Source organism: Urocitellus parryii, chromosome 2 (assembly GCF_045843805.1).
Source record: "Urocitellus parryii isolate mUroPar1 chromosome 2, mUroPar1.hap1, whole genome shotgun sequence".
In the NCBI taxonomy this organism is placed as follows: domain Eukaryota; kingdom Metazoa; phylum Chordata; class Mammalia; order Rodentia; family Sciuridae; genus Urocitellus; species Urocitellus parryii.
This window is the reverse complement of record NC_135532.1, coordinates 160,933,422-160,953,210: the sequence shown is the minus strand read 5'-3', so window position 1 is coordinate 160,953,210 and position 19,789 is coordinate 160,933,422. Positions and strand designations below refer to the sequence as shown.

General features: G+C 37.5%; 1 protein-coding gene and 1 pseudogene across 1 annotated transcript; both read right to left on the bottom strand.

The window, feature by feature from the left end:
• Positions 1-12,552: 12,552 nt before the first annotated feature.
• On the bottom strand, positions 12,553-13,166 carry LOC113187324 (UPF0561 protein C2orf68 homolog pseudogene; annotated as a pseudogene).
• Positions 13,167-15,118: 1,952 nt separating this feature from the next.
• LOC113187316 (OX-2 membrane glycoprotein-like) lies at positions 15,119-18,425 on the bottom strand. The gene is made up of 3 exons (XM_026395056.2): positions 18,362-18,425; positions 16,109-16,447; positions 15,119-15,426 (listed from the first exon to the last, which is right to left on the bottom strand). Exons 1-3 carry the CDS (start codon positions 18,423-18,425, stop codon positions 15,119-15,121), a joined length of 711 nt encoding a protein of 236 aa, XP_026250841.1.
• Between the last annotated feature and the right edge of the window lie 1,364 nt (positions 18,426-19,789).

Here is a 19,789-nt window from a genome sequence, read left to right as displayed (position 1 = left end):
GGAGAGAGAAGGGAAATTGCATGGAAATGGAAGGAGACCCTCATTATTATACAAAATTACATATAAGAGGAAGTGAGGGGAAAGGGAAAAAAACAAGGGGGAGAAATGAAGTATAGTAGATGGGGTAAAGAGAGAAGATGGGAGGGGAGGAGAGGGGAGGGGGGATAGTAGAGGATAGGAAAGGCAACAGAATACAACAGTCACTAGTATGGCACTATGTAAAAACGTGGATGTGTAACCGATGTGATTCTGCAATCTGTATATGGGGTAAAAATGGGAGTTCATAACCCACTTGAATCAAATGTATGAAAAAAGATATGTCAAGAGCTATGTAATGTTTTGAACAACTAATAATAAAAATTTTAAAAAAGAATTTAAAGTGAAAAAAAAAAGAAAAATATCAGATTACATACAGGGGAAACCAATATGGATCTTAGCTGATTTCTGAGCCCAGACTCTCAAAGATGGTAGGTCCTAGAATAACATATCAGCTCTGAAAGAAAAATGGATGCCAACCAAGAATCCTATATCCAGTGAAATTAAGCTTCAGATTTGAAGATGAAATAAAAACCTTCCATGATAAACAAAAATTAAAAGAATTCATAATCAGGATGCTTGCACTTTAGAATATTCTCAACAAAATATTCCATGAAGATGAAATGAAAAAAAAAAGTGAAAACCAGTGAAAGGAGGAAATGCACTAAAGGACTAGTCAATAAAAGGAGAAACGAATTCAAATAAAAAACCAGAAATAAACCAAAAATGACCAGAAACACAAATCATATCTCAGTAATAACCTTGAACATTAATGGCCTGAATTCATCACTAAAAAGACACAGACTAGCACAATATTCTATTTCCAAAAGACTCACCTCATAGGCAAAGACAACCGCAGACTAAAGGTTAAATGATGGAAAAAACACATCGCTCACATGGATTGTATAAACAAACAGGGGTTTCTGTGTCCTCATATCAGATAGTGACTTCAAGCCAAAGTTAATCAGAAGGGACAAAGAAGGACATTTTATACTGCTTAAGGGAATTATAGATCAATCAGATATAACAATCATAAATATGCCCCAAACAATGGAGCATCTATGTATATCAAGCCAATTGAAGCAAAAAAAATTGACAAAATGAAAAGTTAGATCTTTGTAAAAATAAATAAAATTTATAAGCCATTAGCCATGCTAATAAAAAGAAAGAGATAAAAAACTCAAATTACTAAAATTTGTGATGACAAAGGAAATATCATTACTGACACTTCTGAAATACAGAGATATTTAGAAAATATTTTGAAAATGTATACTCCAATAAAATAAAAATTCTCAAAGACATGACAAATTTTTAGAGACATATGACCTACCCAGATTGAGCGAGGAGGACATACACAATTTGAACAGATCAAACTCAAACAATGAAGACACCATCAGAAGCCTAATAATTACGAAAAACCCAGAACCAGATGGACTCTCAGCTCAGTTCTGCAAAACCTTCAAAGAAGAGTTAACACCAATACCTCTCAAATTATACCATGAAACAGAAAATGAGGGAAGCTTTCCAAACTCACTCTATGAAGCTGGTATCATTCTGATACGAAAACCAAAGACACACCAAGGAAAGAAAACTTCAGATCAGTATCCCTAATGAACATACATGCAAAAATTCTCAATAAAATTCTGGCAAATCTCATACAAAAACATATTTAAAAGATAGTACACCATGACCAAGTGGGGTTCACCCCAGGATGCAGGGTTGGTGCAACATATGGAAATCAATAAACATGATTCATCACATTAATAGACTTAAAAGACAAGAATCATATGATCATCTCAATAGATGTAGAGAAAGCATTTGAAAAAATACAGCACCTCTTCATGTTCAAAACACTAGAAAAACTAGGAATAGTAGGAATATACCTCAATATTGTAAAACCTATATATGCTGAACCCAAGGCCAACATCATTCTAAATGGAGAAAGATTGAAAGCATTCCCTCTACGAACTGGAACAAGATAAGGATGCCTTCTTTTACCACTTTTATTCAACATTGTCCTTGAAACTCTAGCCAGAGCAATTAGAGGGAAGAAAGAAATTAAAACAACACAAATAGTGGGGGAAAAGACCTCAGACTATCACTATTTGCTGACAACATGATTCTATATTTAGAAGATCCAAAAATTCCACCAGAAATCTTCTAGAGCTAACAAATGAATTTAGCAAAGTAGCCAGATATAAAATTAACACCCATAAATCAAATGTGTTCCTATACATTAGTGATGAATTCACTGAAAGAGAATTTAGAAAAACTAGTTATCTAGGAGGAATAACTTTCAGTGTGCTATTTCAAAGTAGGATAACTATAAATAATGATAAAATTCTGTATATTGTAAAAGGCTAGTACAAATAATTTTACATGTTTTCACTACCATACATGATGTTTGAGGAGGTACGTACATTTAACATGATTTAAATATTATATATTCATGTAATTATATAATGTATACCTATAACTATGCATCACAATATTTGTGTTTTTATGTATCAGTTAGAAAATTCAAGTTTTAAAAATTAAAAATAAAGCAAAGGTATTAATATTAACTAGCCTCATTTGAATCCACTACTTCATAGAATTGGATTATATATTTAAACAAATCAATCTTTGTTTCCCTTTATTTCTAAAATGATAATTGCTGCTACAAAATGCATAATTTAACTTGGAAAATTAGGTATTAAATTTGAGGAATACACAATAACAGTAAAAAAGAAAATCAGGCAGTGCCAATCACCTGTGTGTCAGATGAGGTTCTGTCTCCTCAGGAATCTCTCTTGACTGTAATGATGACCGTTCACACAGGTGCCTAGACATATAGTAACAATGATGCATCCATAAGATGAATATGGCTCAAACACTCCCCCTCATGGCAGTACATTGTAAAAATATTAAATATGTAAACAAAACATTAATAAAATATTGGAAGACTCTGATTCAAATTCTCTTGAGAGATTGACCAAAATACCTTTTCAAGTGCTTAGTTCAATATAAAAATACTCCGATTACAGAACCTGCATATTGTTTCTATTCAATAGTAATGTAATTTATGATTGTCTCATTGGAGACTTATACCTCTGGTCTTTACTCCCTAAATTTCAGATTTCATATATGTAGATACTTAATTAACATATTCCCTTGGATGTGAAATAGGCATTTCAAAATTAAATTAACATGTTTCAAATAGAATTCTTAATCCTTCACCCAAAGCTTGTTCTCTGTTCTTTCCCAGATTTATAAATTGTCTTTATCTAATGTTCAAAATATACTCCAATAACATCATTGTTCTATGTCTAGTAATCAGCATACTTCTTTCCTTTTGCTCTTTTTCCCCATCTGATCTTTCAGTAAATCTTGTCATCCTAAACATACCCCTCGGCAGTGAATGTAGCTCAGTGGTAGCGCATTTGCATTAGGCCTGAGTGAGATGCCCACATCCTCTTCTCCCAATGTACAGATTCCAAATACATCACTAATGCCTCCATCCCCTTTTCTACCACTGTATTCCAGACTGTCTCTCTTCTCCTCTCTTTGTCCTTCATTCTTGATTTCTAAGGAACCTTGTCCACATTCTTGCAAGACAGAGCTTTTGATAGTGTAAATCAAATTTTTGTGCTTCTTGTTTCCATGGATTGAAATTGCAGATGATGAAAATCCCAAGCCTGTGGGCCTAACCTATTCTGGCCACCACTTCCATTTCCAAAACATTGTTCTAACCACATTGACTTTTTAAAAATATTTTTTGGTTGTTGGTGGACCTTTATTTTTATTTACTTTTTATTTATTTGTATGTGGTGCTGAGAATCGAACCCAGTGCATCACACATGCTAGGCAAGCTCGTTACCACTGAGCCACAACCCCAGCCCCAACTTTCTTTTTATTCTTGTAACACACCAGGCTTATTCCCACATTGGTATATGAATTAAATATTCTTCATTTTTGTCTGTAATGCTCTTCACCAAGCATTCCACTCATGCTTATTCAGGTATCTGTTATACTTAGTTATACTTATTCAGGTATCAGTTGAAACGTCCCCATTCCCAGAGACCTCTTAACATAAACTAGCCACATGTCTTTCAATCATATCATTCTGTCTTATTTTTTACCCAGTACTTATCATTGCCTGATATTTCCTCTTTCCTTTTTTCATTCCATGGTCTATTTCTTTTCACTAGGATGTAGACTCCTTAAGGCAAAGAACTCATCTGTTTCAATTCTGTCTTTGATACTGAGAACAATGCACAGCAATTTAGAGGCCTCAGGAAGTATTTGTTGGATTAATGAATGGATATTTTATTATATCAGTCTTGTAAAAATAAGATCACTTTCAGCTCATTATGGCTTAGTCAGACTTATTTGAGGTTCCCAGTCTCAGTCTTTTCTACTACACAGTGGATTCCCTCCCACCAGTTGTCTAGGGTCCATATGCAGTCTCCTATAAAAATCTCAATAAAAAATCTTAAACTCAATTTACTACAAGCATAAGTGGTTACACCTTTATGTCAATCCTAAGTAAAGTATCATTTTGACAGAGACACACCCCTGATAATGGGAAGAACCAAGCATATGGAAGAGTTTTCATTTCTCTTTTCATGATGCATTTTGCCAGATCCCTTAAAATTATTGCAAAGATATTTAAAACTAATCTTGTTTTAACAACTTTATCACAAACATATAGTAATATGACTTACTTTATCTTTCTGCAGCAAAAATAGAGAATGAGGAGTGTGCTAATCAAAACACAAACGAAGATCACTGAAACTATACATATGCAAGTAGAAGAACAAGTAGCACCTGAAAGAAAAACCAGAAACATGTTCTTCATGACCATACTTTTTTCCTCTACAGTGTACTGCATCCTGGTACCTTTAATTTGCAATATTCCTTTTTTTATTATTAATTTTATTGATTTATCATAATTGCATGTGCTGAATTCATTGTGATATGTTTGTATGTACAAATAATTTGGTTAATTTCATTCCTCAATGCCTCTTCTCTCCTTCCCCCTTTCCATTTTTCTTCCTTCTCTTCTTTTGATTCTTACTGCTTCACTGACATTCAAATTTATTCTTTACAAGAATGTGCCATATTCCAATTTATAAAAAAAATATAGTAAAATATACTCAAACTGGTACATATTCTTCAAAATAAGACGTGATATTTAATATAACCCTATTGATCTCAAAAAGGAGAAAAAATTACATAACCACTTAAATAGTCATCACAGAAAAATGATTAAGCAAAATATAGTATAGTGGATGACTACATTACCAAAATGAAATTTAGAGTCTGTAATAACATCAGAAAATGAATTTCTAATAATAACAAATATTTAAGATTAACATACAAAAAACCTGTAAGAAGCATTTTACAAGGACTATTTACATTAACTGGTAGGTACAGTTATTAGGTACAGATGGGGAAATGCAGTGTCTGTGATGTTAAGAGAATCCCCTAAATACACGATGATTAAGTGGCAAAATTGGGAAACAAGTTCAGTTCCAATTCCAGAAGATGAACTCTTGGGAAAACAAAAAACAAACTGCAAGGTTTTGAGCATCAACACTTTTAAAAATAGGTTTTTTTGACCCTAGTATTCCCAAATCATATGATAGATACCTCTTCTTTCTATGTTGCCTTTGAATATAATTCCTACTTCTTTTAATATAATTTAAATTAGCAAAAGGCCATTCTTAAGGATTAACAATGATTGTTCTTAGATAAAATAGAAAATTGAACTTGTGTTTTACGTTGGCTCCTAAGGAAATTTGAAGTTATGTTAAATGCATGAAATATTTTGAGTTTTATATTCTTAAGTCTTGTCAGGGTAGGGGTTTATTTGTTTATTTGTTTGTCTTGTCCTTTTTAAAATTCTCCTAAATATAAATATTAATCCTATAGTAAACTTTCACCCCTGTTTAATTTGCTGGTTTGAATTTTCTATTACATTGAAGGAAAAGAGAGCCTTGTCACTAGTTTCTTCTTCCCTAAATGCTTGTTAGAAAAGCACCTGTGTTTTAGTTGAATAACTTTGGCCATTTACTTTTGACTGCTCAGCCATTGTTTTGTGTGAGCTTCTGTTTTTACTGATGTTCTTATTCAATGAGATACTACATACCCATTCTAAATAGTCAGAGGAGACTGAACCTGAAGACCCAAATGTGAACATAAATCTCTAAAGTCAACAACAAAGAAGCATAGGGGAGCTAGGCATGGTGGCACACGCCAGTAATCCCAGTGGCTCCGGAAGCTGAGAAAGGAGGATTGCCAGTTCAAAGTCAGCCTCAGCAAAAGCAAGACTCTAAGCAACTCAGTGAGACCCTATCTCTAAATAAAATACAAAATAGGGCTGGGGATGTGGCTCAGTGGTCAAGTGCCTCTGAGTTCAATTCCCAGGAAGCCCAAGCGCGATGGTGCACACCTGTAATCCCAGCAGCTTGGGAGGCTGAGGTAGGAGGATTGTGAATTCAAAGCCAACCTCAGCAACTTAGCAAGGCACTAAGCAACTCAATGAGGCCCTGTCTCTAAGTAAAATACAAAATAGGTCTGGGGATGTGACCCAGTGGTCAAGTGTCTCTGGGTTCAGTTCCTGGTATTGAGAGGAAAAAAAACAAAACAAAACAAACAAACAAACAAAAATATAAATATATCTAAATATATATATATATTCAATGAGATACTACATACCCATTCTAAATAGGGTATGTAGTATTATCTATCTATCTATCTATCTATCTATATATATATATATATATATATATATATATATTCAATGAGATACTCATACCCATTCTAAATAGGGTATGTAGTATCATATATATATATATTATATATATATTATATATATATATAGTATCATATATATATATATATCATAGGGGGATAAAGCTCTATATGAGATTTCAACAGAATCAGAAATTAACCTCATTGATATTGTCACAAAAGTAAGCAAGGAATAATGCTTTTATAAATTCACATTACTTCTTACAGACTTTGTACCTTAATAAGAAGTAAACTTAACCATAAGTTCACCAAACTAGCCAATAGATTGATGGAGATAAGATGGGAAGATTTACCAGAAAAAAAGAAACTAATTAACTTCAGCTTCAAGAGACAAATAAGCAAAATACTTCTTGAGATTTCATTAAAATTATAGTGATAAAAGTAAAAGATTTAAATTCAAAACAACAAAAATACTGCAGAGGAACTTCCAGTGATAAGAAATTATGAAGAATCAAACATAGGAGCAATGAGCTATGAAGGTACAAGAGAAAAGAGGCTGCGGCCTTGGGGAGGTACAAAGCAGACAACAAACGAAGAAAGAACCTTGAAAAAGCAGAAGACGACTCAAGGGGAATAACAGAATTTATAGTTAAAATCACCTACTTCATATTCCAAAGTGCAACGTTGGACAGCCAAGATGCTTACAACCCAGCCAAAATAAAAATGGAGGAGTAGGTGTAACTTATTGAACTCACTTCAAATAACTAAGGCAGTACTGTTCAGGGCTCCAGAATGAAGGCCTTTACACTCTGATTTTCAGGATCTCCTGTCTAATTGCTGCCTGCTCTCTACACAACAAAAGTTCACCCCTCCAAAAACTGCAGCCTTTTATAAACCTCCAATAAAGAAAGGCTCACCACACTCTGAAGAAAGCTTCATCCAAGTGAGGCGGCTAAGTAAAAGAAACATCATGTTAAAATGGTAGGGGTGGAGGTAGGGGGAGACAATTAAAGAAACAGAAGTTAAATATAATCTTTCCAAATTATTATTCCCAGATATATTTGATAAGATATTACTTTCTTAAAGTCTATAAAAAATTAGACAATTTTCACTTTAAATCCCCAAAGCAATTCTAAATTAAAAACCTGATTTGTCCAAAAAAGGAAAAATTCAATGAATCAGTTTGAAGATAATTTTTAGAAAACCTTCCAGCTAACATGAAAAAGAGAAAAAAAGATACGAATATTAGAAAAAAAAATCGAATCCAAATATTTCAATGCTTATTTAATCAGAGGTTTATACAAAAAGAATCAGTTAGATGAACAGGCAGGAAATTATCAGAGAAATGAGAAAATGCTCAGAATTGAAATACTTTAGATTAAATGAATGCAGCACATGTATTCACACTGAAGGATAAAATGAATAAACAAACAAAACTTGGCACTAAGATTGTTTTAATCAGTTTTTTCATTGCTGTGACCAAAAGATCTGATAAGAACAATTAAAGAAGGAAAAGTTTATTCGGAGGCTCACAGTTTAAGAGGTCACAGTCCATAGATGGATAACTCCATTCTCCGGGACTCAAGGTGAAGGAGAACATCATGGTAGAAGGGTGTGGAGGAGGAAAGCATCTAGGAACATGGGACCAGAATGCAGAGAGAGCTCTGCTCAAGAAGGATAAAATACAAATCCAAAAGCCACACCCCTAGGGACCCACCTTCTCCAGCCACACCCCAATTACCTACCGTGAGTGCCCAGTTAATTCCTGTCAGAGGATTAATACACTTATTAGGTTAAGGCTCTCACAACCCAATCATTTTCTCTGTAAGCTTTCTTGCATTGTCTCACACATCAGCTTTTGAGGGACACCTCATCTCCAAACCACAACAAAAATAAAGAGGAAAAGAATATGGAGTCGTATCTGCTATTACAATTAGCAGATTGACATGTGACTTCTCGTCAGGACCAATGAACGATTCAGGCAGAAGGACGGTTAACATAAACTATAGAATATGTGTGTTAGTCAGCCTTCCATTGCTGTGACCCAACAAGAACAAGCTGGAGGATGAAAAGCTTATTTTGGCTCATGGTTTCAAAGGTTTATTCCCTGATCTGTCAAGTCCGTTGCTCTGGGCCCAAGACAAGGCAGAACATCATAACAAGAGAGGGTGGTGAAGTAGCACTGCTCACCTCATGATGGCCAGGAAGGACAGAGGGAAAATATGATTATGTGCATGACTATGGCACTGGGGACATGCCCCCAGTGACCCACCTTTTCCAATCATGGCCCATCTCTGAATATTCCTGAGTTAACACAGGAGCTTTTGGGTGACACTTATATCCAAATCTTGTTCTGTAGTGCTTATCCAAACATAAAGGGATTCCCAAAATGGAGCAAAATGTTAGGAGTATCATTTCTACCTTCCTTCAGAAAAAAAAAAAGAGGATGGTTAGCAGGTAAGTCAGGATCTCTTCATCATTTCTGTAGAGAATATCTAAGGCAATGTGATAAGGGTTGAAAATGATGCTGTCTTGTACTTCTGGAAGAGGGGGTTCAAAGCACAGCAATTCCTGAACGTTTTGACAAGGACCCCATGGGCAACAAAGCTATGGAAATGCAGTTGTAACAGAAGAAAAGATGCTTATCAGTATGAAATTGGGTAATATAGGCAAGTTTTAATTCTAGCAATGACCTAATTAGTTTGAGGCTAACCCTCCCACGGAAGACATTAAGAAAATATGGACAAATTACTTTAAAAATGTTCTGAAACATCAAAGGGTTACCAGATCATTAAGAATTTATAGACCTAGTAAAAGGAGAAAGCCAAGAGAGGGAGTGTCTCATTTTAAGATATGTTTTTACTTAGGAGAAGCACAAATTTTTAAAGTGAAAGCCAAAGCTGAGATACTGAAAAGTTGAGCAGAAAAGTCAGCAATAAAGCCTGGAATTAAAAGTCTACCAAGGCAAAGGGTCCTGGTAGGACTTGAGGCTTAAAATTCCAAAGAGTTAAACTCCAGGAGATAAGATGAACCAGAGTCAGGCACACACCTCTAATCCCAGCAGCTTGGGAGGCTAAGGAAGGAGGATGGCAAGTTCAAAGCTAGTCTCAGCAACTTAGTGAGACCCAAAGCAATTTAGCAAGACTTCATCTAAAAATAAAAAAGGACTGAGGATGTGGCTCAGTGGTTAAGTAACCCAAGTTCAATCCCTAGTACCCAAAACAAACAAACAAAAAAGCAAAAACAACAAAATCAAAAAAGAATGGACCAGAAAGAGACTCCACTATTTCAAGTCAACTAATCCCTGATTGTATTAAGGCAATCTATCCCTAATAAGCACCTACAGAAAGCAAAAGTAAATGCTTTCTGAAAGAAGATAAAATCATACATCACAAAAGACCACAAAGAAGATAAAATCATACATCACAAAAGACCACAAATATGATTACATTTACATGGAAATATACAGACAGATGTATAGATATATAAATCAGATTAGTTTTTCCCAGGGCTGGGGATATGAGCATTTGGGAATTTAGGTTAAAGAGTATAAAGTACGTCAATAACATACCCCTTCACCTCCACTGCTATGGCTATAATTTCTTTTAAAATTGAGAGAATAAAAAGCATTAGAAAGAATGTGAAGAAATTCAAACATTCGTGTATTGCTATTAGGAACTTAAAATGGTTTAACCACTGTGGAAAACAGTTTAGTAGTTCCTCAAAAAAGGTCAATATCATATTACCATGTGATCAACCAATTTACTTTTGGGTATATTCCCAAGAGAATTGGAAACATGCACATGCAAAAACTTTTACACAAATATTCATAGCAAAATCATTTGCCATAACAAAAAATGAAAATAACTCAGATATTTATTTATTTATTAATTTATTATTTTATTTTGCTGTAAACATAGTTTATTGGTTTAACAAAATACTGCTTTTGAAAAGTGTCTCCCATCTGGGACTTTCAAATAGTCTGTACACTGTTTTATTTACCCACAACAGCAGACACACTGGGAGCCAGAAAACACAAACAAGGCCTTTTCACACCTGGCACCTCCAAGCAGCCAGTGCAACCTGCCGGGCTCTGCTGGCTCCGAGAAGACGAGAAGGCGGAGGAGCCCTTCACTCAGTAGGTCCTCACTTCTTCCTCACCCCAACTCCTGGGGAAACTTGGGGTGGGTGCCTATGGCTTCTTGGTCATGTGATTCCTGGAGGACAGGACAGCATTCCATGGTGATTCTCCCAAAGGCTGAGACAAGAGGGGACTCCATTCTCATTCCTCATTTGATAAGCAAAGTCCTCATTTAAATTGTGAACCATCAGGGAACCAGCACCCTGAGTTCATGGATCTTGCCAAATTCACAGCAGGTTGGGCACTCACCACCCAAGGGCTTCCTCCTATCCTGTGGACTCATCTCCGATTGGCAGTCTCCTGTCCAGAGAGGCTCTTCCTGTGAGTGTTAGCCTACTGGCTGGTGGGGCTTGGGGTTTCCACCTCACACAGCTTTCCTTTCCTTTCCCTGCGCTGCACTCCAAGGCCTCCTGCTTGCCAGTGGGCTGCAACTCAGGCTTCACAGCTCACTGAAGCACAGTTCCAAGACCTTGCATGACGGCTACCTCCTCTTGGTAATCACCCTTTGTGGCCCAGGAAACAAAAGCTTTAAAATTCGGGCTTAACCTCAGTTAAGAACAGAGGGAGGAACACTCCATACCCAATAGACATGCCTATAGGACTTTTCTTTAAGACAGCTGAGAACACATCTACTCAAGTGAGTGTTGCTTCACTCAGGCTAAGATTGCTGCCTCAGCACTGACCGGCAGAGGGCACTCCTCTTGTGGACATCTCTAGAACCTGTGAGAAATGCTGTGGACATGCTCCTTCAGGCAAAGCACGAGTTTCTGAAACAGGTGCAAGCTGTCTGGAGGCAGGTTTAAATAAGGTGGATAGCACCATCCTGGCCCCAGATGGACGGTGGTGAGCAGTGGGGCTGAGCTCTGGGGCAGAGAGCAGTATCTGCTCCAGCAGGGCAGCTCTGAAGGACCACCTCTCACTGAAGTACAGGCCTCAGTGCTTTATTTAGTCACTGCAAAAGTCATACATGTATTAGAATGCTGCCATGGTAGAAATATATGTCCTTGATAAACAAAAGTTCCTAAAGAAAAAAGGAGTAAAAGGGGCCTTTATGAGACCCACATGACAAACACATAAAGGGACCCAACAGGCAATCACTAAACACTGCCTTCTTTTACCTCTTCCCCCTTCAAGAGACAGGAATGGTGCCATGCCCCCCAACTCCTTTTGGGGCCTTCTTTCTATGTTCTATCATAAAACCAGGAAACAGGCAATCAAGCTGCGAGAAGACAGATACCGCCTCCCTCCCAGGGAGTCAGACTTCCAGTGAGAGCCCATGTTTCAAGTCACACATCAGTTGGAGAGTTGGAAGACTAAAAAGACTGGTCCTTTCCCTGCAGGAAGAAGTGGGTAGAGTCTGGAAGGGCCCCCTTGGCCCAGGTGCTGGACGGTAGCTGACATTCTAGGTCCAAAGGCACTTTATAGCTAGATGCATAAGTAGAGGTCAGAGAAAGAATTGCTGCAAGGGAGGTGGGCTAGGTGTAGCCCTGCAACACCCCTGTGGAGGCAGCAGCTTATAAGCGTCTCAAGATCAGACAGACAAGTCCTAGCACGGCAATGTAGGGTGGGCTCCCTAGTCAGAATTCATCCAAGTGCAGGATTCTGGCCTGGAGAGAATGCCTCCCACCTGGTCAGTGTCAGCTCTGGCGTTTGGCAATCTCCTCCTGGATACGCAACTTGAGGGCCTCTCTCATGGGCAGATCCAGAGGTGTGTGTGCTGACACTTCCCCACTCACCCTTCCTGGGTCATGGTCCTGATACACGATAACAGGATAACTGATGTGATCTCTCCATTGTCCGACTCGTATTCTAAGCAGAAGAGCTGATGGCCAGAAGGCTCCAGCTCGGAGCCACCACTACTGCTGCTTTCACCGGACTCCTCACAGTCTGGATTGCCTGGGTGGGTAGAACCTGCAGGTCAGGATTGCGCAGCCGCAGCCGTGTGCGTGTGCCGCCTCCTCGCCTTCTTCTTGGCCTGCTTCACCTTCTTGTCGTAGTCGTCCCGAGCGATCTGGTTCTGTCGTATGTGGTGCACGAAGCCGTGGCTCATGTCCAGCCGCCCGCTGGGCCGGCAGCAGAGCCCTGGCCCGGGGCCGGGGCTGCCTCCATCCGGAACGCGCGGTGCAGAGCCACCGCTGGCCGCCAACGGCCCCGCGGCGCCCCTGGCGAACGGTCCAGCCCAGATATTTATCAACTGATGGATGGGTAAACAAAATGTGGAACATCTATAGAAAAGGATATTTTCTCCCATAGTAAGAAATCAAACGGCTGGGGATATAGATAGCTCAGTTGGTAGAGTGCTTGCCTTGCATGCACAAGGCCCTGGGTTCAATACCCAGCACCACAAAAAAAAAAAAAAAAAAAAAAAAAAAAAAAAATCAAGGGTTTTGGACAACCACAAGCAGAATAAGAATTACATTAGGGCACACGATAATAAAACTGGTAAGCAACAAACACCAGGAGAAAATCTTACACATAGCCAGAGCTGGGGATGGGGAAGTTACTTTTCTTTCTAAAGACTAAGCAACAAGACTGAGAAATGTCTTTTCAACAGTAATCATGGTAATAGAAAGTCAATAAAACGACATATTTGACATTGTCCAATTAATGCAAAAAAAAACTGTCAAATTGGAATCACAAATTTTGTGAAAATGTTCTTCAAAAGTGAAGACATATTCTTTAATCAAAAATATTGAGAGAATTGGTCCCAGGTAAGCCAATAGAGAAATAAACGAAAGCAATAGAGAAATTCTCCACGTAGAGGAAAAATGATTTCAGAGAAAAGCATGAAAAATGGGCAAGGAAATGAATAGCAACAGAGAGGATAAATATAAATGAATAGTACAACAAATAACAGTCATAGCAATGATAATATGCTGTGATATATAAGCATAAAGATTGCCCAAAAATATTGGCACAAGGAGTGGGAGTTAATATAAACTCATTGCACTGTTGGGAAGTGATTACTAAAGTATTAAATTTTTTAGACCTTAATTAGTCATGATGTATGTTATAATTTCCAAGTCAATCACTAAAATAATGTAATCTGTAAACCAATGTATGGGGGAAAGGAAATATAGATAAATCATTAACCAAAAGAAATTAGTAAAAAAAGAGAGAAAGGAACAGGTGAGATAACAGAAAATGATAGGAGTGTGGTAGATTAAACTCTTAAATTGTCAGTATGTACCATAAATATTTAGAGACTAAAGGTGAGATAACAGAAAATAAATGGTAAAGTGGTAGAATAAAACCTCAGATTATCAGTATGTAGAGTAAATATTTGGAGAAATTCTAATTTTAAAAGATTACTGGGTAGAATATAAAGACATTATTCACATACTATTTCTTGAGCTCTCTAAAAATTATCCCATTCCTATTAACCCTGTTTAATTATGGTTATAGAACTGAGTGAGCACCCACGCCCAAGCTAAGGAACCAAGATGAGATAGTCCTCACCGAGCACAAATGTGGGCCCAGATTTGCCAGAACTTTCCATTTTACAGAAAAGATGAAACCCATAATATTCACCTGAAATTTATGGATCTTTAAATGTTGACAAATAATTTAAACTGTTTAAAAAGAAACACTTTGGGGCTAACCTATTTAAGGCTTCTAGTTTGAGAATGATGTTGTATATAATTTTTATTTCATTAAAACCTTGACATACTAATTACAAATAATTACTTTTTTTTTACTCCTTAAAGCCTTCTGTCTGGGAGTCCATCAACAATACTTTGTTATTTTACTTCGGTAAAAGAATAAATGGTTTATACATAGTCATAATAAAAAATTATGGTTATAAATACAGTTGGCAGAGCTATAAGGGAAAGAAGGCAGAAAGAAATGGACAGCAAAGAGAGACTTTTTGTGGAGTATGAAACAAAAAACAGGTTTAACCATAAAGGTTGCAGAGGAAGGGAAAGGGCAGAGGAAAAGTTGAAGGTAGAGTAAATAAGCCCAAAGTGATTGAGATAGAAATTGGGTAGAAGACACATCAAGATCAATTTCAAAATCTTCCATTTAAAAACAGCTGCCCCAGGGAGCAGGTGAGCAGGTTTATGAGGCTGTCTTCATTATTTCAGTCTTTTAACTATGCATGTGTATGACTTTTTTTTTTTTTTCAAAGTACATGACTTAACAAACACCTATGAAAGTGAATTTTAAGGGAAGATAAATATTTCCCCTCTCTGGGCTTCACTGCTACTTACATTCTTGTTTTCCTGGCAGAGGAACAATCTTCTCTTTATTCCTTAGAGGGTGATCCATGTGCACAATCAGGTGTTGGAGTCCTAGGGACCTCACAGTTTCCACAGAGATGGTGTACATTTTAGTGACCGTTATGGTACCGTTGGGGTTCTGAGCAAGGTACTCCACAGGTGAACAATTCAGGATTTGTGAGGGGAAAAGAGAGATTCGAGGTGCAGGTTTTCCCACGGCTGAATAATTAAAGCTAAGAAAACCTTCAGAGTCAGGACTGAATCGGGGTTCCGGTGTTAATTCAGTTACAGCTGAGGCAGAAAGAGAAACACAATTAAGTATGAAAATATACCATACCAGATTCCTATGCTGTTAAAAACTTGGCCTCCCCAAATTTTTATATGATCCCAAAATGTTGAGAAGAGCCCTCTCAGATACCTTTCCTTGCATTTAAAAACCAAACAACAACCTCATACTATCATTTCCTATACCCACAGCCCCTCCAAGGTGAGAGGAACAACTGGTATCTCAACTTTCATCCAGCCTAAAAGTTACATTTATCACAATATAGTATGGTGGCTCTGTCACACTGCCACAAGCCATGAGACATTTTGTTTATTTGAAGACTGGAAATTCCTTATTCTCTTAGTCCTCATCATTCTTTCTCTTTCCCTAAAGTCTTTTTCTTTTCCTCACTTTTTTCAACTCTCTAGCTGAATGAAGGGATGCTTCACAGATGAAAGCCAATGCAGGGCAAAGAAGTTAGAGGACAGGGGAGAAGGTCCTGCACTGTGTGAATATGGGCAGTCACATGATTGTTACTGGCTTTCCTCCAACCCCTTTTTTTTATCCCTTACATATAGTAAATGTCTTGGCCAGGATGTTCTCTATCAGTCCTTCATCCTCTAACATTCTCTGAATGCCAACCTTAAAATACCACAAGCCCATGATTTCTGCCTTAGTACTCTGATCCCACAGAAAACATTTAAATACTTAAGATGTTCAGGCAGATTTTTCCTCCATGACTTCCATGAGGAAACACGTTAAAGAGACATTTGTAGCAGGCTTCGTCGTCAAATGTTACTTCATTGATTGTCAGGAAGGAGCAATTGGGTTCAATGATCTTGCAGTGCAGCCTGTCTATGTAGGGTGGAAGAATCTTTTCTCCGTATTTACTGCTGTAAGTGCCAATATTTTGTGGAAGAGAGTCTTGGATCTTCTGCCAGGTGATTTGCACGACATTTGCTGGAGTTGTCAAATTGCAGAAAATGGTCACACTTCGTCCTAGTACAGCTGTTTCATTACTGTTATGCTTTATTTTATGTAAGGAATCTGAAAATAAATTAAATTTAGTTTTTAATTTTTTTTAAATTCTTGAATTAAGGAGTTGATTCTAAAAAGCCAATACAATAAACTGAAGACTTACTATCTAGATGAAAAGCTAAAGTAATGTCATGTTGCATAAAAAGATGATCTTCCCAATAAATGCTGTGTCCATGGGACATCTGTATGGATAAATTATAGATTAGCTACCACCTAAGACCAGAGACAAAAAAATCTATTTAAAATGCACTGAAAATCTAAATGTGAGAGACAAAACACAGTTTTTAGAATATTGTATAACATCTATATGTCTGTGGTAGCCAATGATTTCTCTCTCTCTCTCTCTCTCTCTCTCTCTCTCTCTCTCTCTCTCTCTCTCTCTCTCTTTGATAATGAGGATTGGACCCACCACTGAGCCACATGCCTAGCCCTTTTTTATCTATTATTTTGAGACAGGGTCTTGCTAAGTTGCTTAGGACCTTGCAAAGTTGTTGAAGCTAACTTTGAACTTTCGATCCTCCTGCTTCAGCCTTCCAAGCCATTGGGATTACATTTCAGTGCCACTGCACCTGGTGCCATTGATTTTTTAACTAGGGAGTACATTGTTATTTAGTGCCTTATTCCTTTCTTGGTGATATGAAGTAAAATAAATGAAAAGCTAGCTTATTTTAGGATTTAATAACTTCAATTCACAAAAGATATGTCTTCAAAAGTAAGGAGGCAACCCATGGAGTGAGAAAATATATTTTCCATATGTGTACATTATACCCTAATGTATATATATTTCCACAAATCAACAAGACAAATCAATGGAAAACTGAACAAAATATTTGAATACACATATCACACACAAAAAAAGAGTATTTAAATGACCAATAAATGTATTTAAGGTGCTCAACTTTGTTAAATGAGGACTATACAAGCACTCCTATGATCAGCCAATCTACTTCTAACTACATGCTTAATAGAAATACATGTATAGATTTTCCAAAATCATAAACATAGATGTTCAAAGGAGCATTTCTTGCTAAGTACCTGCTGTACCACTACACTAAATCTTGGTCACAATGAGCTGTGCATTTTAGGTGCTGAAATATATTAGGGGAATAGAACAGAAAGAACAGGACATGCTGATTTCTTCTATTGTCACCCCCCCCCATTGGCCTCAGCTTCTGTCATTTATCATTCAACTTTGAACTATCTAATTGAATTCAAATGTTACCTCCCGCAGGGAAAAAAAAAAAAAAACTCCTTAACTAGAAGTTATTGTTTTTCTTTGATCTTGAAATCACTTGATTTTTTTTTAATCTCCTGAATTCTTAAAGAACACTGGTTATTGCTTTTACCATGAACCAAATGGATTTAGAAGGATTCAGCTTAAATATCTTTAATTAAATATTTTTAAATGACTAAAAGATAATAGGACTGAATACTTGTTAATTCTTAAAGCTACTTGTTAATTCTTAAAGCTCATAAGGATAGACAAACCCATAAAGGAAAAGATTTACAACTTGACAGTGTCAAAAAGGTCTTCACGAACAAGAAGAGACTCAGAACAAGTCAGACTCAAAACTAAAAGGCAGATATGCTGCTTCAATATGTTTGCAAGGACTCTTACAAAGCAAAGCAAGTTTGCCAAAAGTTCATATGCTTCTAGTTGGTTTATAATCTCCAGTTTGAGCTACTCAGACACTCCTCTGATGCAGAAAGACTCTTCATTCTTACCTTTCTTGCATTCTGTTGAATAACTCATTGTTTCAAACAGACTCGGTTTAAACAACTTGCTAGCTACATGATTGAATAGCCACATGATACAGACGCAAACATACCACCTTGTTTACCTCACTGTATAAAAGTAAATAGGCATTTTTTTAAACTATTGATTCCAGCCAAACATGTTTGAAAGAAAAACTGTAGAGTTACCTGATTGTTGTGCACAGATGGGAAGAATCAAGAGGTGGGGGACAAGATGGAGTGGAAAGCCCATGGAATTTGTTGATGAGAACCTTCACTATTGATGCATTTTCTTATCCTACCTCCAGCACTGTGAACCGATAGTGAATGTGCACCATTCACTACCTCCACCTCTTCCCGCCCCTGTGACTCATTAAGTCTGGAAACTGTTGTTTTTCAATTTCCTCAATGCCTAGCCCCCATTTCTTTTCAGGTACTTAGATCTATAAAAACATTTTTCTAAATATCTGTCTACTGTTTGTAGCTGTCACACGATTTATTCACAGGCTCCTTTTCTACTGATTTGCAAGAAAATTTAATTAGCACTCCTTTTGAGAGTGTTACTAAGCCTTTCCTAATATTAATGTCCTGTTATCCATGCACAGGACAAATATCAAGCTCATTTATCCACAGTGAGTGAGATCAAGGAACAAGACTGCTTTTGGGTGCCTCCTGCTGCAGGGCAGAGCCCTGTTGAAAAGCTGAGGCAGATCTGAAGGCCCCCCTTATCCCAATTCTTGCTGTCATGCCAGAAAGATTTCAGACATGTCACTCAGAGCAACAGGCATGCGTTCATTAGAAGGGAAAGGAAAAGGGAAAAGGGGATGTTCTCAAGGCAGACAGTGGGTCCTCTCAGGGAAGAGAACAGTGTGCTTCTCCAGCCCTCCAGAGTTATTGGGGTTCCCAGGGAAGTCTCCAGAGAGCACAAACCAGGTCCACCGTTTTTGACTTTTGACTCACGGCATAAGAACTGCAGGCTACCTACAAGAGATGGGTGGTATAGTACTTACAGAGTGGAAGTTTTGAAGGAAATTGAGTCCCCCTGTTTTTGCCTCAATTTCCTGCCCCCTTAATCAGTTTATTACTCTTTGAGAAGAATTCAGCAAGCATTTTTAGTGAGGGTCTTAATGTTTTGGTTGTCAGGGTGATTGGGGGTTGTGACATGGTTTCAGTGATAAGGGAGGGTCCAGGTACCTGGTGGAATATGATCTTGAAACAATGGATTTTCTTAGGGGATACAATTATCACGGAGACAGGTTTAACACACAGGTGCTATAACTTCCATGTGTGATCTGTGAGATAAGGTTCCCTGTGGTTTTCAGTCACCCTTCATTGTCCTTTCTCTGCTCCCTCATTCATGGTTGACTAGCTTCCTAAAACCTAGGAAAGTTTGTTGTTCAGGGCAGTGAGACAAGGATGTACTCATACACTGCTGGTGGGACTGCAAATTGGTGCAACCACTCTGGAAAGCAGTATGTAGATTCCTCAGAAAACTTGAAGTGGATGGACCATTTGACCCAGCTATCCCACTCCTTGGCACATACTCAAAGGACTTAAAATCGACATACTACAGTGATGCAGCCACATCAATGTTTATAGCAGCTTAATTTATAATAG